Source organism: Gavialis gangeticus, unplaced genomic scaffold (genome assembly GCF_001723915.1).
Source record: "Gavialis gangeticus isolate Ggan-Ray unplaced genomic scaffold, GavGan_comp1, whole genome shotgun sequence".
Taxonomy (NCBI): domain Eukaryota; kingdom Metazoa; phylum Chordata; order Crocodylia; family Gavialidae; genus Gavialis; species Gavialis gangeticus.
The window spans coordinates 55,977,948-56,001,178 of record NW_017729029.1 but is presented as its reverse complement, the minus strand read 5'-3'; the positions used below and the strand labels follow the sequence as shown (position 1 = coordinate 56,001,178).

At 39.1% G+C, this 23,231-nt stretch overlaps 1 protein-coding gene and 1 long non-coding RNA gene across 5 annotated transcripts in view; one reads left to right on the top strand and one right to left on the bottom strand.

The window, feature by feature from the left end:
- On the bottom strand, window positions 1-23,223 carry LOC109300809. The gene is made up of 3 exons (XR_002098337.1): window positions 22,249-23,223; window positions 12,554-12,561; window positions 1-12 (listed from the first exon to the last, which is right to left on the bottom strand). It is a non-coding gene; the product is annotated as an uncharacterized LOC109300809 (long non-coding RNA).
- Window positions 1-23,231, top strand: part of MTMR1 (myotubularin related protein 1) — a 54,047-nt gene that overhangs the window by 5,319 nt on the left and 25,497 nt on the right. Inside the window, exons 3-14 of one of the 4 annotated variants that reach the window (XM_019521639.1) lie at window positions 810-833; window positions 2,963-3,013; window positions 7,394-7,469; window positions 8,971-9,065; window positions 9,297-9,404; window positions 10,164-10,265; window positions 11,073-11,156; window positions 11,841-11,990; window positions 13,014-13,202; window positions 14,144-14,329; window positions 16,874-17,080; window positions 18,055-18,147. In XM_019521639.1, coding sequence (XP_019377184.1) covers window positions 7,424-7,469; window positions 8,971-9,065; window positions 9,297-9,404; window positions 10,164-10,265; window positions 11,073-11,156; window positions 11,841-11,990; window positions 13,014-13,202; window positions 14,144-14,329; window positions 16,874-17,080; window positions 18,055-18,147 — 1,260 coding nt within the window. In that variant the 5' untranslated portion in view covers window positions 810-833; window positions 2,963-3,013; window positions 7,394-7,423. The remainder of the gene's footprint in view (window positions 1-809; window positions 834-2,962; window positions 3,014-7,393; window positions 7,470-8,970; window positions 9,066-9,296; window positions 9,405-10,163; window positions 10,266-11,072; window positions 11,157-11,840; window positions 11,991-13,013; window positions 13,203-14,143; window positions 14,330-16,873; window positions 17,081-18,054; window positions 18,148-23,231) is intronic. The other 3 variants (XM_019521640.1, XM_019521641.1, XM_019521642.1) reach the window with 3 other exon arrangements.

The window sequence follows — 23,231 nt, the reverse complement described above, 5'->3', positions numbered from 1 at the left end:
CAGTCTGTACTGCTGAAAACACTATCCTTGAGCGATTCATAAAGTTCAGTTAGAAAAGATGGTCTCGACCTACTCCTGAATGGGTCAGGCTGAAAAGTGTAGATAACATTTGAAGGGTTTTTAAAAATTTCTTATTTTTTGGCCCACAGCTGGGTTTTCTGTCAGTTTCTGCAGTTCATAGTAGTAGTTTTACTGCCGTTAACTTGTGCCATTCACTGTGTCCCTGAATGTATATGTAGGTAGTTAAAAACTCTGAGGATCCCAGAGGCCTCCCTGATGCACCAGAATGCTGCAAAAATGTAAAGGTCGTGAAGGAGCACATTTTGCTGCAAAGGGAAAGGTCAAGTTTGGAGGGTGAAGAACAAGCTTTCCTTCCTAGCTTTGCAGTTATTTGCCTTGCATAGAGTTAGAGTTGTTCCAAAACTCTGAGTTCATGGTAACTTGCATACATCCCCCTTGACTGGATAAACCCCTCAGGGCCTCTTTGGATAAGGGGGTGTTTGGGTGGAAAGTGCTGGTGATAGTAGTGGCTGGAAAACTTTGAATGCAAGTTGGCAGAAAGGTTAGATGTACCCACATTCAGACATTTGACTCAAAGCTACAGGTCCATTAGGTTTCATATCTGTTATTGTAGGCTTACTATATGCTGTCCAGAAAGATTGCTAACCTGTTCCATTTTTCAGTGTAGCATGTTGTCATTGAATAAAAGGCTGCCCAGAACCTGATTCTCAAAAGAGCTTGACTCCCATTCAGACCGTAAAATAAAAAGCCTGGATTTTGTTAGTAACATTCTGTATTTTAACTAACAGGTACACAGGAGGCCTGATCTACGGGTAAGAATACCTTTGACTACCAGCAAATGGCCTCCTGTCTGTGTCTTCTGTGCTATGTTGAGAGCTCAGTGTGTCAAGTGTTCTTCTTTTCTTCATTAATGTTTTTTTATGGATAAGTTGGACCATTTTGCTATGCAGTGCAACAGCTTGTTTGCCATAGAAATGCTTTATATACATTACAGTGTTTTCATGAGCCATAAAAGCCAATGTGTGAGAGGGCAGTATATTTAAGTTATGTTACCAATGTGCGGTACTAACTTCAGTTTTATTACGTTAATTTTGACAAAATGGATGCTCACAACTGATGCTTACATGCTGTGGACTACAGAGTACTGTATTAGCAGCTTTAATGTGTTATCTATGCTAAAGAATTTCAGTGTTAGCTTATGAAAAAGCAGTAAGTCTTTGTCTGTCCTATTTAAATAAGATTTCAATTCATGCTTGCGTTTGTACATGTTTTACCGTAATTGCTTCAGCCCTAGAGCAGAAGTGAAAGTTGGGATTGAAGTTAGACACTAATGCAATGACCTGCATCTTTTTGATGATTTTGGAGGCTGGGTTTTATCCAGTGTTCTTTAAGGATAACAAAAGTGTGTGCCTGGTTTTCTCTTCCCTCGTGCTTTGGAATGCTAATAGAGTGAGAAAAGATATGGCTAATAGAATGACATTGCTCTCAAAATATTCCTAACAGGTTCATTCAGACAAGGCTTTTAGCTTATAATAGGGGATAATTTAAGCTTTATAGCATAGTAAGATACTAATCAGTTGCTTCCATGTCCAAAACCCACTTGGATGTGTATAACAGCTGTAGTGTACAAAGGTCAGTATTTTTCAATCCTTGAAGTAGTTGGAATGGGTTACGATAGTAAAATCCATTTTTCCGTGGTCAGTTTTATTTGCAAAGGCTTCTAGTCCATGAGTGGTCTGCAGTGCCTCTATTTACTTCCTTTAATTCCTGGCTTAGAATTCTGCTGCCCTTCTTCCTGTTTTTTTTTTTTTCATGAGGTTTTAGCATCTACCTTTTTGGACTTTACTTCTAGAAGTAGTCTTCACTCAGTTTCTGTGACCTAAATGTAAATAATTGCCATATTTTCCCCTAAGATCTACCTGTTGGGAGCCCTTCATCATGTGCAAGGTTTTAGGTTCAGTAGATTTCACATGCACCTAAATTCTCTAAATATGTAAGCCATTCCTCTAGTTTTTTTTTGTTTTAGAGTTTCATAGAAACAATGCGAAAACTCAGTTTTAGCATTAGATTCTACAAGGAGTACTGGCTGTTAAATGAGAAATTTTTGTGTTCCTGAATTGGTGCTGTTCTGGAAAAATAAATCATCTCTGAAAGAAGATGGTAATTTCACTCCAGTTAGCATTGGAAGAAAAGTGAAGAACACCTGGCTGGATGTAGCCAATAACTTTTGTTGCTGTTTTTTTCTGTTCCTACCTAGAATGCAGAGAGGACTTATAATTATTAAAAGGATTTAATTTATGTAGTAAGAGTTTCCCGATTTAAAATACTAAAATGGGAATGAACAGAGATGTGAACCATTTGAATATTATGCTATTAAGAGTAATTTAGATACATTTTCTAATAGATCGTTTTGACAGCAACATTGGAGTACCTAGGAAAATTGTATCAAACTATAAAATACTTACAATATGGTCTGTACAGTACAGCAATTCTTTAAATTATCTGAACGCTTCTAATGGATGTTGAAAATATAATTTGTCCTGAAAAGACTGCGTGAATTTTCCCTTACTGCTACCATATCAAGCTCTACTCAGTTTCTTCTATTATTGGGCATATTCTTCATTATCTTGCTGTCAAATTGCTTGTTTTTAAAAGACAGTACATACTTTGTGTTCTTGGGTGCCTGCATTAAGTATTTTATGAAAATGTGGATGAGTATTCCACTTTGTATGTTACCAAATGGCTTAAGTTGCTGGGCCTAATAATCTTGAATGTTTTGTGGGTGAAGTAGCTCGTGCAGAGTAGAAAGTATTGAAAAGAAAGGTTGAAGTTAAAGTATCTACTGTCTCTTTAAAAAAATATGATTCTGTCCTTTCACCTGTTGTCTGCATGTTTTTTTCCTATTACCTTTCTTGCTCTGCTGCTGGCTCATGCAATGCAGGAGATTCAGGATGGACACAATGGCTATCATTCTGAAGCAGAAGCTGATCAGGTGGCAAGTCTTACTCCTCTTTTGTTCATTACCTGTGTAGAAGTTGCTGCTTAATCATATGTGAACAGTGTATAGAATCTTCCTTTGTCAGGAAACTGTAGAAGAATTTCAGAGTGGTCATTGTCTGTTAAGACTATCTCCCCTTTAATCTTAGCCCCTATTAGTAAAACAAACAAAACCAAAATTTGTAACCCAAGAGGAGATATTATCATCTCCTTCATCTCCTTTTTATCCCAAAAAAGGAGATGAAAACAGGGTCTCTATGGAGGCTCAGATGTTCAGGCACCTCAATATTTATAGGGATAGCTGGTATTTTCAAAACATCAAAATAGATAAATATCAGTGTTTGCACTGATGCGTGAAAGAATAGAACTTCATGTTAATTAAATTTTGCTGGCACTTTAACAAGATTAATGGATAACGTTTTAAAGAAGAGTTTTCTAATAGAACAGGGGTAGGCAACCCCCAGCACGGGTGCCAGAGTGTGGCAAGCAAAGGATTTTGCTTGGTGCACACGCTTCGGGGCAGATGGTAGGGAAGGGGCCGGGGTTGCTACAACAAGGATTGTGCCCCTCACAGCCCCCCTGCTATCTGCCTCTGGCATGCCAACTTCTTACAAGCCAAGGTTGTGGGTGCTTTTGGCGCACTGCCCAAAAACACTGCTGACCTCTGTAATAGAATATTTTTTAAGAAGGCATATAGATAGAAGATTAATTTAAAGCAATGACAGCATTGCACAAAAAGGCTAGATGAGTGGTTTATATACTTTTATATATGTTGTTAAGAAAAGATCTACTGCTGAAAATAATTCCTGATTCTAAGTGTTTCTAAAAAATTAAAGTAGAGGTGCACTGATAAAGATTTTCTTGGCCGATACCAATAGCTCATTATTAACCAGCCATATCGGCCAATACTGACCTGATAACCAATTTACAGGAATGCAACTCGGCAGCTTGGAGAGCAGCATTTGGCCGATAAGTCTGTGGAGGGGAAGGAGTGTGAGGGTGCAGGTACAGGCCTCCACGGTGAGGGAAGAAGTGGGCAAGGGATTGGGGCTGAGGCAGGTGCTGCCCAGCCAGGACGGTGAGTGGGACCCGGGGAGTGGGATGGAGCTGTGGGCGGCTCATTCAGGGGGCGCAACTTTCAGCCACTGTATGTAACCCTGGGGGAGGAAGGGGAGTATGTGCCCCTCCATTCCCCCCGCTCCCTGCCAGATTTGTGCGCAGGGCGAGGGCAGGGTTGGGGCCAGAGGTGTGTCAGCCACTTCCCGGTAGGGGGGCTGGACTCAGGGCAGGCTCAGTTGTGTGGGGTGAGCAGTGGCGGCACTGGGAGGGGCTATGGTGAATTTTAGGGTGGCTACAGTCCCCCAAAACTCCCTAGCGGTGCCCCTGCTTAGGGCACTCAGCTCTGTTGCCTTTCCCTCGGGAGCGCTATGCTGTGGGGTGGGCAGTGAATGCGCAGCCTGTGCAGGGCTCCTGAGGGAAAGGCAGCAGAGCAGAGTACCCCGAGCAGGGGAAGCACTAGGGGGATCTTGGGGGAGCTGTAGTCACCCTAAAATTCCCCATAGCCCCCCCATAACCACCACTCCCATTGCTGTCTCCTGCCCTGCGCAGATGAGCTCTCTCTGAGCCCAGCCCCTGGCCTTAAGCCTGCAGCAGGTAGCCTGCCCTCGCCCCGTGCACAAATCCAGGGGGCACATGCCCCCCATGCCTCCCCCAGGGTTGCATGCAGCAGCGGGGAGCCACCCTTTCTTCCCCTCCCCTGCATCGCCTGCCCATGATTCTGCCCACTCTTGACCCTGGGGTCCCATTTACTCCCGTGGCTGGGCAGTGCCTGCCTCTGCACCTTCCCCACTCTTTCTCTCACTGTGGGAGACTCGATCTGTCCCTTCCCCCGCCAACAGACTTACCAGCAGGATGCTGCTTGCCTGGCTGCAGGCGTGCACACAGTATTTATTGGTGACATCAGCTACACCTGCCAAAAAAGGATGATGATGTTAATTTTCCTTTTTATCAATGCCAGTCTGATGTGTAACCAATATATTGGTGCACCTCTAAATTAAACACCCTCTTGCATACCCTAGGAAATTTCATTTTCCATGGTGTAAGATGCATTTTTCCTGGAAAAGGTGGTGTAAAATTAAGGGCATCTTATACACCAGAACTACATAATGAAAATTTAATTGAAATCATTATGATAAAAGTTGACTAAAATTCAATCAAATGTAATTTTAATTAAAACTTTTTTCTCTCAACTTCTGTCCTTTTTGATGTATATAGAATGCATCTTACGCACCAAAAAAAATGGTAAAATTCAGAGGAAAAGCCCCATTTTAAAATGTAGAACTTCAGATAAATTAAAAGCAAAATATAATGCATTGCTGCTAAAACACTACCAGATTGTGTATGAAATGATACGTTGAATTTCTTGTAAACATTTGACGAAAAATTCCTAACTGCATATGCAGACCATTTCTGGTGCATAATTCCTCCCTGATTCATTAAGGGATTTTTTGCAGACTTTCTGCACTTTTAGTAAAAAGTGGCCATGTGTAGGAGGGAGGAATTGTTTTCACGGTATATTAAAACTTTCTTTTTCTTTCCAAATACATGTATGGGACTCTGTGTTATACAGAACACATTGTGTACTGATGTGTCTACAAATGTGTAACTATTCCCAAATGCATGCTGGTTCCTCCCTTTAGTTCACTACTGGGTACATATCTTGTATATCAATTTTGTTTTGAAGACTACATCAATTATTATTCATCTGAGGCAAAAGTAAACTCCGTATTCTTCAAATGTACAAAACTTGAATGTTTTCTTCATGTTGAGCTTATCAACCATCACATTAAGTTAGAGATGGAGCCCTTACAACTCAGACAGAGACCAGCATGTCTGGAATTTTTAAAATATGACAACAGCACATCCAACAAAGGATTGGCATGTCCTGATGGAATTATTGCCCGTTTACATCAAATGAACAATATTAATTTGCAAAAAATATATTGATGTAACTTTTTAAAATTACCACTTTTTACAGCAAAGGAGGAGTCATGGTGTATCTGCTTCAGGAAGGAAGCCCTACTCAGTACTTCTTGCCACTTGCATACGATGTCATGGAATAGAAGTTATAGCATTGCACTTAAGCCCTGACCAATAAGGGCGCATGTTTCAGACACATCTATAATCTCAGTGACTGCTAATCTACACTTCACCTTCATCTATGGTAGAACTGGAAGTGTAAAATTATGTTACTGAAGAAGATCATCAAACAAAAAAAGCTATTACCTTATACTAAGAGAAATATTTAATGATAAATCTTTCTTTTTTAAAAAGAGAAGATACCCTGAATCCTGTTCCATACTGTGTAAATCAGAAATACAAGGGAGATTATCTGTGCCTAAATCTGTCTGTATTCCCTTTCTTTGTAGCTTTCTAATTTAAAATGTTCTAACTTGCACATGAGATTGGTTCAAAACATTTAAAATGGAAATCTTAAATTCTCAGCAAGCATCCTGAGTAATATCAGCTTCTTGTATGATCGTTAAAATCCTGCAAGCCCCGCACTAAAATCTTCCGTAGATGACAGACCTCAGCTCTAAATAAGGGCCAAGTTGGGCTTAATGTCGAATCAGTGAGGGGAATGAAACCACTCACTTAAGTAAAAGCTTTACGATGAAGCCCTTGATTTAAAATGACCAGTCTTTCAGTGTCTTCTGTTTTTCAGTGTGTCACTGTTCTCAATCTGAACTTCCAGGTCTAAAATCTCTATAAAGTGCCTCTGACTTTGGTGTACGTGCCATAATATCTTGTCAAGTAGGGTATGGTAGTTTCTGACTGCTTCTGGTTTGTTTTTTGTATTTTTTTGATAGAATGATAGCCTTTAAATGTTTTATGTTAAATAGATAAATAAATACAGTAAATTTTTGATATACAGTTCTTTGAAATTAAAGTATTCACAGTTGTAATTAAGCTGTTAAGAATAGAAACTCTTTTGTATAAAAAAACAACAATTTTAACATATTCCGTAATAGATAAAAATGCCACAAATGCAAGTTTTCTTCTATAAATGGCTAACCATTTTTTTCTTATTTTGGGCTGGTGTTACTGCTTGCATTTTGGTATGTTATATATGTAGCTAGCTGTGTTAAAGCTAATAGTTGTTTTAATGCTTTGTTACTAATAGTTAAATGCTTGCATAATAAATAGCTACCCAAGCTGTATGGGTTTTTTTAATAGTTTACTGTTTAATGTGATTGTGTTCTGGAAAAAAAGATAAGTGTCCTGTAACTTCATAGCAGAGGCATTTTGTATCAAAATGTATCACTGCTATGCAGATGGGAAGTGAGATTTACTTGTGGCTTTGGATTTCTGCCAGGCACTGAGAGATGGGAACAAGCTGGCACAGATGGAAGAGGCACCACTTTATCCTGGAGAATCAATCAAAGTTATTGGTAAGTGTAGCATTGAGCACTGCACTGAGTAGCATTAAATCATTATTTATGCGTAAATGTAAAGTGAAGTTATTTCCTGGCGCACTGTCTTTTTTATTCTATAATTCTAGACTGAATTATCAAATTAGTTGTTGATTTTTCTTAGTTATTTGATGCTAAATGCTGGTCTGGGAATAAATTAGTTAAAGGGGAAGTTGTTGTGTGAGCTGCTTTTTATAAGCAGCTGATTCCCATAGATAAGTTAGGGGAGAGCATTTGTGCTCAAAATCTAGTTTTTCCTTAGTTTCAACAACTCAGAATTATGCCAGTAAAGAAATGAAAATGCAATGAATCCTGCCGAACTTCAGTACAAAGTTTTTTTCTGTCTAATGATCTGTAGTGGCAAATTGTAGTGGAGTTACTATACAGGTAAATATTTTTGTAGCGACCACAAAACAAGCCACTAATTCAGCTGAGATTTAAATTCCATCTCTAGACGTAAAAGATGGCACAGTAGCTCACTGTATTCAAGGCCAAATTTTTAAAACTCTTCCCCTTTTTCGCACGTACAATAGCTGTATACCTACCTATTCCATTTAAGCAGCCCCAGAGTGGTGCTATTAGTGTCAATTTGTATATAAGGTAGTTTGAAGTTTAGATGTTTGTTTTTTACTGGCATCATATAGTTATGTGAAACAAGATTATGTAGTGGTCAGCGTACTTCAGTGAATGGAGATTTTTTTTAAAATTAGTTTGTGCTGTAATGTATACAGTTCACATTTAAGTGATCCTGTTGTGAAATTTTACTTAAGCAACTTGCCCAAGATTCGGCGATAGGTCAACTGATGCTTATGAGCCTTTCCATATGACTGAGGTATGGTGCTACAAAGGATTGTGTGTTGGCTCAGAGAATACTGCTCACAGCTGTGAAAGTCTGAAAAGGGTATAAATGGGACTGTGGGGTTTTTTTGTTTGTTTTTTTTTGTGAAAGGAAGAATCTTTGACAATTGAGAAACCCTCAATTCTGATTAGAAGTGGATGAGATATGGACCGAACTGATAGCAGATTATAGGAGATTTCGTCAAATGACCTGTGTTCTGTGCCACTTAGATTTTCTTATATGCAAGACCCCACAAACTAAGTTTGGCCCTTTAGAAATGCTGACATTTTAGAAAATGTGCCTGTCATTTCATTAACATACAGCAAAAATGCTTTGTATGATCTGGGAACAATGCATGAGGCCATATCCTCATTCTCTTCAGTAGGCTTATTCTGCACGTATTGTGCAGGACTTGGGCATTTGATTATCATCTTTTTGGGTAGGAATGCAGAGGACTTTTTGTATTAAATCAAAGCTGTAGGGGTAGCAGGTCAGTTGTACTTTGAAATGACTTCATTTGTAAGGTGTTATATCAGTCTTTTAGCCAAGTTAAAGCTGCAGGAAGCTATTATATAAAACAGATGATTATAGCACAAATATCTACCGTAACAAAATATTTTTGATTTGTGCATTTTTTTCTAGCTAAAGATGTCGTGTATATCTGTCCATTTATGGGAGCAGTCAGTGGTACGCTGACAGTAACGGACTACAGGCTGTATATCAAAAGCATTGAGAAGGTGAGACTTTAAGATCTATATACATATTTCTTCTAGCTAGAATCTGTTCTATGCTGACAAGCAGCGACAGACTTGGTTTAAATTTTAAATGTAAAGTTCCACAGCCGTCAATCCAAATGGCAGTATAAATTACTGTGGCAGAATACACATTTTGATGTGCAATGTACTGGATTTTGTAATTAATTTATTATTATTTGAAATTGATATTTATTTTTTTTATCCAAATTCCAGGATCCACCTTTTGTTCTTGATGTTCCCCTTGGAGTAATAAGTAGAGTTGAAAAGATTGGGGCACAGAGCCATGGAGACAACTCCTTTGGGATAGAAATTGTGTGCAAGGTACATAGAGACTTAGTTCCTAGGAAATACATTTTATTGCTTAAGGGTTATTTTATTTTTATTTTTTTTGACAGGCACCTGCATTATAACTTCCATTGCATGTGGAAGAAAACACAAACCACCATGAAATATTTAGGTGCTGTAGGAAGTAGTAGAACCTGTTCTCAGCACTGAGCTAGTGCCACAGCATAACAGTAGTCTGCTTGAGGTACCAGTTTTGAATGAGGCTTAACAGAATTAAATGCCAAGGTTTTCAAACAGCTTCATGGCACTCTTCATTAAATTAGGAATTCATAGATTAGTACGAAGGGACCTCAAGCGATTATCTAGTCCAACCAGGGATTGAATCCGTGACCTTGGTGTTATTAGCACCATGCTCCAGTCAACTGAGCTAAATGGCCACTAATGTAAACCCTGCCAGATTTCTATTTGATTAATTCTACTGTTCATACCTAAATTCCTCCTTCAGTTTCAGTGAACGATGTATTTCCCTTCCTGCTGTGCACTGTTAAACACTTCTGCATTTCACCACAGTGCTGAATTCATGGGAACAGTGCTTATTTGTACAGCATAGTGGGACCTTCCTGAGGTTTCCAGTATTTTCATTTTAGGACAGAACCTTGTTAATGTGTGCATCTAGGTTGGAAGCTGACTTGTCTTGATGCTAGTAGCCAGTGTGCTTGGTTTCAGTCACGTTTATGACATCTACTATTTTTAATGCATCAAACTGTGTAGAAAGTAAGATGTGTTTTCTGACAGGATATGAGAAACTTGAGGCTTGCCTACAAACAGGAAGAACAAAGCAGACTGGAGATTTTTGAGAACCTTGTAACGCGTGCATTTCCTGTCTCTAATGGGCTGGTAAGTACTAAAACAAGTAGAGGAGGCCCATGTCTGCCTGTCAGTGTTGGCTTAGGAAGCGTAGGTGGAAGGAAAGCAAATACTTCAGAACAAATTTATGAAGCTCTTGATCTGATATATCACGAAGCAGACAGATTACCTTGGCTTGATTTCCTTACTGCAGTCATTTAAAAAACTGCGAGCTGGCTCCTGCTCCCTGGGCAATCTGTGGCACTAATGGCTGGGAGGTGATGCTCCCACATCTTGTATAATTAATTAAAAAAAATGTTCAGACTGGTTTGTTTAAGCTGGGTGTTAAGATTTGCCTACTAGGGCTGATGAAGGAGCAGCTTTGTTGACTAATATCGTAAGCATTTTTCTCTAACACACAGAATGTCAGAATATCAAAATTAAGATCAGGTGCCTTCCTGAATCCACTGCCCAGCAAACAACTCTTGAGCACAGGTGGCTTTACAGTTTGATATGGTGTACCATATCAGTCTGGTCTTGTGCATACAGATCTGGACTGGGAATTGGGAGACCTGGTTTCGATTCCTGACCTTGTCAGTGGCTAGTTGTTAGACTTTGGGCAAGTCACTTCACCTCTCTGGGGAGGGACTGCCTTTTATTTTGTTAGATATTCTCCTCCCACAGTACTAGATATTATTTAATCCTGATTGGGACCCCTGGGCCTGCTGTGAAAATAGTACAAGATTCTTTGTTGGAAATGACCCAGATCTGGACTTCTGGCTTCTATCTTCCAAGCCAGTTATGCTTTAGCCTATTAAAACAGAGTGTAATTTTTGTTTTTGTTGCTGTTGTTTCTAGCCATTTTTTGCATTCAGCTATAAAGAAAAATTTCCTGTCAATGGCTGGAAAGTTTATGATCCAATGGCAGAATATAAGAGGCAGGTAAGTTATCCCGATATTAACCTCTTTATTTTTATTATAATCTTTTAAGCCTAATTTTAAAATTTTTCTTAGAAAATTTTGTGGACATATGGGCACCTGGGTACTTAAACTTAGTCTTCTGAATTCCTGTTTAACCATGCAAAAGCTGATTTTGTTGGAGTGGCAAACACCCATAAACATTGAAATAGGTAGTGTTAGCAGTGTTAATTACTTGAATTATTTTTATTTACGTATCTAAATACGTACATGGAGACTTAACTCTTCATATCTGTTTCAGAAAACTAATACTAGTACACACATTTACTATTAAATAAGCAGTAGTTATACAGATGCGTATGAGAGAAGTATAAGAGGGTCTGATATCAATCTCTGAACTTTTTGGAAGAAAATCACTTTTTCTATTTCACACTAGTCTAATATGTACTTTAGTAATGACCCATCTAATGATGACTGCTTTTTAAATGAACTGTGGGCCTTATTTCGCCATACTGTCCCACATTCTTAAAAAAATAATATATTAGGAAATACCTTGGTGCTTTTGAAGCACTAAACTATATAGAACAGTGCACATAGCGTTTCTTTTAAAGCATGTAATGATGCATTCTTTTTTTGTCGCCAAATAGAGACATGCAAAGATCTAGCATTTAAAAAAAACAAACCTGAACATATCTTGCTTCTGCGCAGGGGTTGCCAAACGAGAGTTGGAAAATATCCAGAATTAACAGCACTTTTGAACTCTGTGATACTTATCCTGCCATCCTTGTTGTGCCAACCAGTGTGAAGGATGACGACCTCTCAAAAGTGGCAGTGTTTAGAACAAAAGGAAGAGTTCCAGTGAGTAAAACTTCTACAGTTAGACATGCATTCACCCTGCGTTTGTTACCTGGCTTATAGAAGTGAGCTGAGATACCTTCAGGGTTTGTTGTTCGTTTTTTTTAAAGGCTTTTTAAGACCGTAATCCAGCTCTTTCCTAAAACAATAATTCAGCTCTTTCTTAAGTCATGTAAAATATAAAGGGATGCGTGAAAGTACAAGTGCTAGTTTTGGTGCTGCAAGGAAAAGGTTTTCTGTTTGTTTGGGGGGGTTGTTTTGTTTTTTGTTTTAGTGTGGGAGGTTCTCCAGGGTGAGTTAAATCACCTTGTGGTTAATGAGTACTACTGCTCTGTAATACCTTAGGGAACAGAAGTAATATGCTCTCCTCTTCTAGAATAGGGACAAATTTGGAGGTAGGATGCAATGTGTTCTGTATTTCCCTAAGGTTGGGTGGTAGATATCTGAGAGGCTATTATTCATGGAGGAGACTTTATCCCTTTCAGATGACTGTATTAAAATGGGAAGGAGACATTTACAGAGAAAATGGCAATCGCATGACGGGGAGAAAGGTTGGGAAATTTAACTTGATGTGCTGCAAGGAGTGAGTTGCAGTAGCTTTAGCTGGGGGCAGGATGTCACAAGGTAGACCTGTATTTGAGTGCATAAATCTCCACATTCAAGTAGTTTCCCTTTCCAACCTTTAGAAAACCTTATTACTGTACTTAAAACACTTTACTATTTTAGTTAGAAGGTAAAAATTAAAACTGTTACTGAATGTACAAGGCATAAAATCATAGTTTAGATTCTAAACTTTAGAATTTATTTTGAGCTGACTGAATTTTGGAAGCAGCTATGTCATGACTTCAGTAGCATGTTATATATTTTTGACCCTGTGTATGGTATGAATTATTATTGTTACCGAAGCTTTTATGTATCATTTTACTGGGGAGTTGGACCGTGGGATTAGGCTGACTGAAAAGCTGCTCTTAGAACCCATGTTTTTCAGGTGGTACAGTGTCCTGATACCAACTCTTTTAAATCCAGGTGTTATCGTGGATTCATCCCGAGAGCCAGGCAACCATAACACGCTGCAGCCAGCCTCTGATAGGACCAAATGACAAACATTGCAAAGAAGATGAAAAATACTTACAAACCATAATGGATGCCAATGCCCAGTCGCACAAGCTTATCATCTTTGATGCCAGGCACCACGGTGTTGCTGATACAAACAAAGTAGGTGATGTAATGTAATACTAAAATTGTACTATTCCCATCCTAGTGTGTAGAAGCCCTGGTCTTAGACTGGACTCTGTTTTACCTGACAGAGATTACATTGCTCCCATATTAAAAAATAATTTATACTTTCAGTGGATGATCATTTCTAGCAATAAAGCAATGCTTAGGGAAGCACTTTAATATCAAAGCATTCGGTCAATTATAACTAATCCTTACGATACTCCTAAGAGCTATTTCTATCCCCTGATCAAAGATGCCTCAACACAGAGGCAGAAAGAGTGAATTGTTTGTAGTTATACGAGTCATGATTTGCACTTATCAATTTTCCAGCTCCCCATCTTGTACTTGTACTGCAAGACCATCCACTTGTCTAAATAACTACATCTTGCAGAAGTACTGGAATGCCTTTTGGCATGGACCAGTTGAATCCAAAGCCATCTAAAATAGAAATTTTAGTCAGTGGTGTCAGTAAAAGAAAGCTCAGGGAGTTGAAGAGATGGGCCAGTATTTGTGCTGTGCAGGCAGAGCAGGGAAATATTTCAGTGGAGTCCATCACACCTGAAAATGCTGGAGTGGGTCTCTTATTTATTGGGCCTGCTGTAGTGCCAGCACACTGAAATAGAACAGAAACATGCTCTCATTTGTTTGATAAATATTTGGAAAAAGGTTTTGTGTTTTGCGCAGGTTTAGACTAGATAGATAGCAAGGATGCAAGAGGGGATTAAGGCAGGCCAGAAAGGAATTGGTTGCAATAGGCCAAATGGAAGAACACCAAATTGTTAACAAGGGAAAACAGGTGTGTTTTTAGGAGGTGTAACATAGAAGTTGTTTTACTTTATTTTTTTACTAGTTCCCATTTGTGCTAAGAAAACCTTAAAACACGGAAAAGTTGATAACGTTATACTAGACTCATGCACTTTTCTATTTTTAAATGACAGGCAAAAGGTGGAAGCTATGAAAAAGAAAGTTCCTATCCTAATGTTGAACTGGTTTTTTTGGAAATTCATAACATTAATGTGATGAGAGAATCACTGCGTAAGCTGAAAGAAATAGTTTATCCTACTATTGATGAGGATCGGTGGTTGTCCAATATAGATTCAACACACTGGTTGGAATACATAAGGGTAAGACGCATGAGATGTGATGTCAATATGTTCTTGGCTTTTTAAAACAACATATTTGTATTTCTGAGTACAGAATAAAAATATAATTTATTATTGAGTCTTTTATCATTGGCTAAAAAGTTTATTAATGCTTAGTTTTATTGTGAGTACAGATAGATGTTGCATGTTATGTATTTCGTCTTGTAGGCATTGGGAAATACTGAGTTAAATCTCAGTGAAGTGTTAGGATCAAGGTTGTTGCTAGCCAGTGTTTATTTTTGCTCCTTAGCTGGGATACCAGGGTTATCCCTTTCTTTTGGAAAACTGCCATGAGAATTTCAAACTCTACTTGGTCATCTGCCAGAGAGACGTCATTTTGAACTATTGCAGCCATCCTTATTCTTCTACCCCAGTAATGCAGCATCAGTGTTTTTACTCTAGACATTCATTTATTTCCATGGCCCAAACTCCAATTGGAAAACAACTGGACTGCGATTTTACTTTATTATTTAGCATGCTATTAAAATAACGGAATATCGTGTTAAACTCGACTGTCTGTTTTAGCCAACCTCTGCAAAGTTTGCTTTAACAAGTTTCCTCCCACTTTGGTGTCAAATACTGAAGAAACAGATTTTAAAGTGAAATTGATTTTTGTGCAGTTTCAGCTCAGCTGTCACTCACACAAAGTATTTTTGATGTGTTTACCTGTATTACCCATTTTGGCCTAGCTCTGGTACTGCTGCTTGTTAATTGCTGCAGAAGAGCCAGCAGAGGGAGCAAATACTTAGATTTATCTGAAAAATCTATTAATCTGGGGGGAGCTTAATTTTTTGTCAGTTAGAACTGGAATATTTTAAACCAGATTTAAATATTTAGAACCAGTAACTTTTTTCCATCTAAGTTTATCAGTTCTTAAATATGACTGTCCATTTAAAAAAAAAGGTATTCATTTATAGCCCTAGTATTTGCATTGCACTCCTGCTTTTAATTCAGTGAGGCTTCTTTGTGATACTATGTCAGGCTTGGACTGTGAAATCTCTTGGTTTCATAGTTAAGGTTGGAGTAGCCTGAGACATGTGAAGTCTGGATACACCTTGTGGGGTGATTCTGACAGTTTCAGGTGATTGGTATTGACAGCTCAAACTGTGACTTCATCTAGTGTTGTTTAGAAACTCTAGTCTTAGGTACACTTAGAATTAGCTGGAAGGATTATTAACACACAAGTTATTCTATAAAATAAAAATATTTGTTTTAGTTTCTTAGAAATATTCACAGATGAAAAGTTTGTCTGAAGTCGAACAAAACGTTTCACCTCCTTCCACTGAGTTGCTGAACTAATGTGTTAGCTGTCTTTTTTTTTCCCATTTTCTGTTCACTGCATGCATCTACTCTTGCCTCCTGTAGTTTTTACACTAGTGCTAGGTTGCCATCTGTATCATTATTAGTGATTTTTTTTTTTTTCTAGGACAGTATAGAGAATGCTGCTTTACTTATAAAGGAATCGCTTTCCTGTTGCTATCATAAACCCAACAAAGAGTCGTTTGCAATGTTTACACGTTTTCAGTGCAGTATACATTGTCTGTGACTTATGCACGTGAGTTTTACAGCTAACCAGTTCAAATGGCAGGTCCTGTAATTTCCTAATAGAAGCTCTAATCTTACTTGGTAACAGTTCTCTCCTGGCATGCTTCAGTTTAACTGTAAAAGAGCAAATGCAATGAATCTTTGTCTTTAAAGCCTGAATGGCTTTCAAGGCTGGGCTTGTGAAAGCACAGCTGCTGCAACAGATACAGGCTTTCCTGTTTCCAAGAAATATTTTAGCTTGCCTTGGAAAGGAAAAATGCCAAATGCCTCATGAGATCCCTTATTCTGATGTCAGTGGTCCTGCTTCCAGCTGTTTCTCTCACGTATAGCTCAGTGCCACATGGAGTCACGTTACAGAGAGACATCTGCGTAGGGAAGAGATGACCTGAAGTTTAAACAAGCAAAGAGCAGCCCAAACAACTTCCAAAGGGAATGAGACTGTTGAAATCAACAGTGAGATTTCATGGGAATAAGAATTACATTAGTGGCCACCATTTTTTGCCCCCTGACTTCTGAACCCAGACATTTAATAGTAAAAATATAGACGCGTTCCCAAGATGAACGTAACGTGCTCGGTCTACCAGCAAGTCAGGACGGGCAACTCAGAAGCCAGACAGCTCAACCCACATGTATGTTTGGGTTGCCCAGAGCTACTGTTTTGGCTTTGATTAGCTGGAAGTATTCTCCTTCTGCTCTGGCTCAAAACTAAATTCTGAGCAAGAGTAATAGTTCACAAGAGAACTAATTTCTTGAAAGGATTGAACTCTATTTGGTAGTTTCCTGAATGGTCTGCACTGCCTTATTCATGTTTTCATTATAGTCCAGAATTTAGACTAATTTTAAGCAAAAACATTGTTTTGGTCGCACAGAAATGTGTGTTGTGTTCTTAGTTTACAATATGGTATTCTGGGACTGTGGAAGAGGGCTTTGGGCTAAAGGGTATAACATGCTCCTTTTTTGGGGTTTTTTTGTTTTTAAAAGATGCTTCTTGCTGGAGCAGTCAGAATTGCTGATAAAATTGAATCTGGTAAAACATCAGTGGTGGTACACTGCGGTGATGGTTGGGACCGAACTGCCCAGCTGACTTCATTAGCCATGCTTATGTTGGACAGCTATTATCGAACTATCAAAGGATTTGAAACTCTTATAGAAAAAGAGTGGATAAGTTTTGGACATCGGTTTGCCGTGGTAAGTTAAAAGAATTAATACAAAATAATCTCCTGCAGATGTGTTTATTTTTTTGCTACTTGACTTGTTGATATTTTGCAGCATTTAGATTAATGTTTCCTGTGCCTTGCTATGTGCCAGCAGTCTGAGCGGTCTCAGAGAAATCAGACCAGTTCACTTCTATTAGAAAAAAAGCTGTATTTATGTGGAATGTTAATATATTAACTTGTGCACAGCATAATTTACAAGAAGGAAAAATTTGAAGTCAGTAGTAAAAGGCAAATGTCTAGATATTTCTGGAAGAGTAGAAGATTGTGAAGCATGATGAAAGAACTTTGTGAAGAAATAATAAAAGGGGGAAATGTTAGGGAAAAGATATGGCTATCATGTAGGTAAAAAAATATATATATATTGGTGCAGCCTTTGTCTCTCAGCAAGCATAGTGTACGTGCACGTGTGTGTTTAATTTGAACTAGCAAAGAGGTAAATTATAAAACTTTGTGCAGCATACATGACCTCTGGGGGCTTAGGTGCAATAACATGTGGGTATGGAGAATAATCTCAGTTTTAGTACAGTCTTAGTAACTGTTTCTGATAGTTTATCCAGTATGATAAAATGCCAGATTCACTGAATCTGTACTTCTGTGGAAGTGAGGTGGGGAACATAGATTCCCAACTATTTATTCTGTTCATATAAGCAAGGCAGAAGTCCTTATGTGGAAACTCTGAATTGACAAGGGAATTTTGGGGTTTAGTCAATGTTCATCTTTTTCGTAAGGTGAATGTTTTAAATGTTGTTCATGTGGTCGGCATTCCTGTCTCCTAGATGTAGGATCACAAACGTGAATCAAGTCAGGATTTGGGGGGAAGTAGAAAGATGGAATTTGTCACATTCTTCTGAGAGCCAGCCTCAGTTGTCTCTTTGGTATTAATGATGTGGGGGCTGCTTTGGATGGATGCAATTGAAATGAAACGTTGCTCATTCTGATTTTCAGCGAGTAGGCCATGGAGATAATGATCATGCAGGTGCTGACAGATCTCCCATTTTCCTTCAGTTCATTGATTGTGTTTGGCAAATGACAAGGCAGGTAAGAAAACCTGGCAGTGTATTTGTATTGATATCTTCAGCTTTTATACTGGAAATGTAATCCATGTGGAAGGTCAGATTTCCTTTAAATTAGTGTAATAATGTATTTTGATTGATAAATTTAATACCATTATTAAATGCATAATTACTGCATCTCTTTTACTCAGCATGATGAGAAATGAAGTACTAGCATGAAGCCCATAAGTAGGCATCTCTTGTTTGGCGTAGACTGACTTGCATTTCTGCATGTTGAAGTATGACATTATCTTAAACCATTTTTACATTTAAAATCAGTGTGATTTGATTTCTTTGCTCTTTTAAGCCTATGCTCTTCAGGGCTTTTTTCTTCTTTTTTCAACAGGAACTCAAGTGACCTTGGTGTACTGGGCAAAGTATAGCAAAGGAAGCATTCAATTTTAGTATGCATAGATATCACTTTTTTTTTTTTTTTAATTTCATGATGTGCCAGTCATGAACATAGGACATATTCCAGTCCTGGTCATTTTTAAAAGGTTTCTTTATACGTTCGTGGGCGTCATAATTTCAAAAACTTTTTATTTAAACCAACTGCTTTCAATGTTATGAAAATCTTCTGCGGGGCCTGGTATAAAGTCCACTGCAGACTTTTCCAGTCTTTGTAGGCGTGTGTATTTCAGTGTTGACATGCTGTTCAGTACAGCCAGAAACATTTTAAAAAATCTCTGTCTCTGAGAGAAGTTTCTGTTACTGAGAATAGTAACTAGCTGCCCAGAAGAGAAACAGTTATAAACATCTGGAAGGATCAAAAATCCATTAGAGAGCAATGTAATTCAGAACAGCTTCCTTCTGTTTTTGTGATCTCCCTTTCCTCCTCCTACTTCTTGCCTTATAAACTGTTTAGTTCCCTGCTAGTAAAAGGAGGATGAAACATTTTGCTGATGCCACATCTGTGCAAAATCTGGATCCAAATAGTGTTCTGAAATTCATAAATAGGAATGGTATTGAGAAACTTTAAGGCTCTAATGGGAAGGAAATGAACGCGTTGTCTTAAGATGATCGTATCCACTTATTTTTCCTTGTTTTAACTCACTTCTGCATGTTTAAGTCAGGGCAGCCATGTTATGGATTTGGGGAAAACTATGGTCCTATTTTAGCTATATGTAGGTAAGTAGCTTATAAAATGAGCTGACGTAAGATGCATATTAGACAAATGTGAAATAGTCCAGAACTACATCACGTGATAAAGGCTGTAGGAAAGATTTTCTTTTTGTCAAAATGTTTCACTTTCTGAGAACGTAGGTTCAGTGAGATGAAAAAACTTCCAGTTGGCCATAAAGATTTAAAATCCTGGAGAACATTTTCAAAATTATAAACCTCAATCTTCAGCAACTTTGTATTTTTCCAAATTTTCCAAGCCTTGATGGTAGCTGGACAGTAAGGGAAAACTTGAGAGAAATGATGTGATGCTGGGCCTTAGAAAAGAATAGATGCTTTAAGTGGTTTCTTTATTAATAAATTGTGATAATAGCGACTGACTAACTTAAAATCAGGAAAGCCTATGTGCAGCTGGTTATAGTTCAAGGGAGATCAACACTGTTATGAAAAACCCCTTAAATCTTCTTGGAATTATTACACTTCAAGCAATATCTTGCCACATCTAATATTCATCATCTTAGATATAAGCAAAATACGTTCAATTGGGCATGAAGTTAATGTCACACTGTCTGGTAACAGCCAGGACTTGTCCCCAGGCAGAGATGTACATGTTAAAACTGTGTGCTCTCCTGGGGTGCTAGTGCTCATGCACATTGACTCAGTCCACTTCCATGAGTGTGAGAACCATATGCAGGCTGGATCTGACCCATGGAGGGGCTTTGTCCAGTCTGTGGCAGGTCCCTTGATACTGCCTGGCCCAGGTGCTGCTCAGCCTGGTGCATCCTGCCACCCCTTGGGCATGCAGCAGGGCTGGGGTAGCTCCTTCCAGATGCTGCCACCGCTGGCCCCAGCCCCGCAGTACCAGGGTGTGTCCAGGCTTGGCAGCAGTGGTGACACTGGGCAGAAACTGTTGCTCAGCATGGGGGAAAAGTGGCCTCTCCCCATCGCTACTGTTGGGAAGGTCTTGCTGCAGGCACCCGGAGCCTATGCTGCGCCAGGCTGCCTTGTGTCTCTGTCACTGCCACCTTTGGGCTGCCTGTGGCTGCTCTGCACTATCACTGCTGCCCTTCAGGGCAGCCCAGAGGCGGTGGTGATGGAGACACAGGCAACCTAGTGCGATGCAGTGAAAACTGCCTGGCGGCGGTGATGAGGGAGGGGCTGCTTTTCCTCTGCACCGAGCAACAGTTTCTGTCTCGTGCCACCGTGGCTGCTACTGCTGAACCTGGACAGGTGAGTCCCGAGCAGGTGCAGGGTGCACCGAGTCGGGGCCATGCATACAGACCCCTGCTCTGTGCCTGTTTTCTATGATTCTATCGTCCCTCACCCCTGCTGTGTGCTCACTGCTATCATGCAATCTTGTCTGTATATACAATGCAAACACGCACAAATCAGGACAAAATATATATATATTTTTTAAATAAAATATATTATTGTGGATGCTTGATTTTTAGAATATAACTTGGGGTTTTCCAGCTCCAAGATGGCAAAACCCACTTCCCAAAAGGAGTACTTCCAGGGGCAAGGGAAGGGACTGCTAATGGCAAAGGTCAGGGGTTAGGTGGTGGGACTTCCAGTCCCAAGATGGTGACCAAGGGTTGGGGTGCTTGTCAAGGCGTGGGGCCACCCTTGCAGCCCTCAGCAGCTCGCCAAAACCTATGAAGCGTTCCTCCAGCCAGAATAGTTGCCCACCCTCTTTTAATGGCATATATATTTACTCATTATTGGATTGGGAGAAAATGAAAGTTTCTTATGGGAGCTTTTTCCATCTAAATCCTCAAATAGATGCTAATATGCTTGGAACCTGAGAGGAAAAACATTTTAGGTCAGTGATTATTTTTTCAGCTCCAGTAATAGTATCCTTATAATCTAGATCAGTGATTCTCAACCAGGGTGCTCGGGTACCCTGGGGTGCTGCTAGATCCTTTGAAGGCTGCCGAGAGGTGTGAGGAGAATAAACCAGGCTTAGGACTCTCCAGGTTTTAAGACCCAGGGAGACCAAGCCTTGGCAGGGATCATCTAGTTGGGGACGGTCCTGCTTTGAGCAAGGGGTTGGACTAGATGTGACCTCCTGAGGTCCCTCCCAACCCTCATTGTCTATGATCCTATGATCCCCCACCCTTGTGTAGGAAGGGAAATACTGTAATAGTTAAATTAATGTTTTTAATTGGGTGCCACTCAGGTCACAAAAGTTATAGAGTGGTGCCTTAAGCTCAGTGAAGGATACCTCAGGTCCAAAAAGGTTGAGAACCACTGGTCTAGATGCACCATTTTTCCAGAAAAATAACTGTTATATCTAAAGATAAGGCTTTGACATGCTGGCGTACGGGATTTTGAATGTGCTCCAGTGGCCCGGCACAGCGTCAAACCCAGATGAGAAGAGCGCACATTAAATGAAAGGGAATCCTTTCAGGAGAGGCTCTCTTACAAATAATTTCCAAATCGCACTTTGAACCTTTGCACATCAGTTTTGATGATCTGTGTCAGACTGCTACTGTGCAAAGGTGGAGACTGAGGGAGCTCAAGGATCTAGTGGATTTTTTCTACATGCAGGTTTTTTGTCATGCTTTTGAATTGTGAACATGGATACATGGGAAAAGGGTTGAAATTGAATTGCTTACAAGACCATTTCTTAAACAGAAAAAGCCCTTTTATTTTTTTTATAAACAAAAATTCCATGTCATCCAACTCCTTAATTTCAAGACAAGTAACATTTGCCCTTCATAAATTGTAGATAAGACTGAAAAAGACTTTCTGGGTTGCTTAGTTCATCTCCAGGCAGGATTGCTGGGTTAGTCCTCTAAGCAACAGTTAAGTGTTTCATTTAAACCCTCTCTTGAGGCACTCTGAGCAGAAGTGTGAAACGTCGTCCTCAGGCACATAAAGGACAAAGAACATGAAACATTGATTTCTCCATGTCAAATATTCATATTTACCTACAGAAGATTAATTCTTCATTACCAGGCTATACAGGACCTTTGCAAAAACTTCTCATTATGGAAGTACTGCAATTTTTGGTAAAAGAATGCCTTTGTATTTGAGTCTATCACCATACTAATTAGATGCAGAGTTATTTTTCCTTCTGGAAGTGGCATTGGTAGACAGTCAAGTACAATATGACTTGGTTATTGATGGAGAACCCTTCCTCACTTGAATGGGTAACAGGACTTGCAGTTTCACTTCTTTCAATTTTCAGAGCTCCTAAAATTGCAGCTATGTCTTGGATTTCGCTTCTATAAATGTCACATTTTCTACAAATTTACCAATATTTTGTCTCTGGTACTTTAAAACCTCCATGAATAAAGTACGTAATGGTGAACAGTGACAATGCTTCTTTCATTTCAGATGTAAGGGATTTACTTTCTAAATGAAATAGAAGGAGGATTAAAGGATTATTGTACATAGTTGATGATAACTCAAGGGGAGAAATGGGGAAAAATGTGAATTGGTTTGGTGGAAAGAAAGAAGTGTTTAAGTATATATTAAACACATGATGTGTGCAGTAATCTTCGCTATCTTATTCATTACATATTAGCTTAGAAAATAAAACCCTTAATGCTTAACTCTTAAACTTTTTTTTTTTTTTTTTTTTTAAGAGCATGTCCTTTAGTAAAGAAATAATACCTCTTGAGGAAATGTTGTTTGTGGGTTAGAACAGGATGCTCCCGGGCAGGGCTTGGATCCATTGCCATGTGTCAGGGACAGTTAACTTGTGGGTTTATTTACTAACCTGCGTCTGTTTTCTTTGCACACCATATATAATGCTTGGTTCTCTGGCTAAAGTATGTAACTCTTCAGATGAAAAGTGTGAAGTACAATAATATTGAAACTGCTTAAGCATTTGTTGTGATACTCTGTAGACATAAAACACAACTTTTAAAAATACCTCTCATTTTTAGTTATTACACAAGGAAGTTTTTCCTTATTTTGCACACTAACGTCTTAGCATTTTAA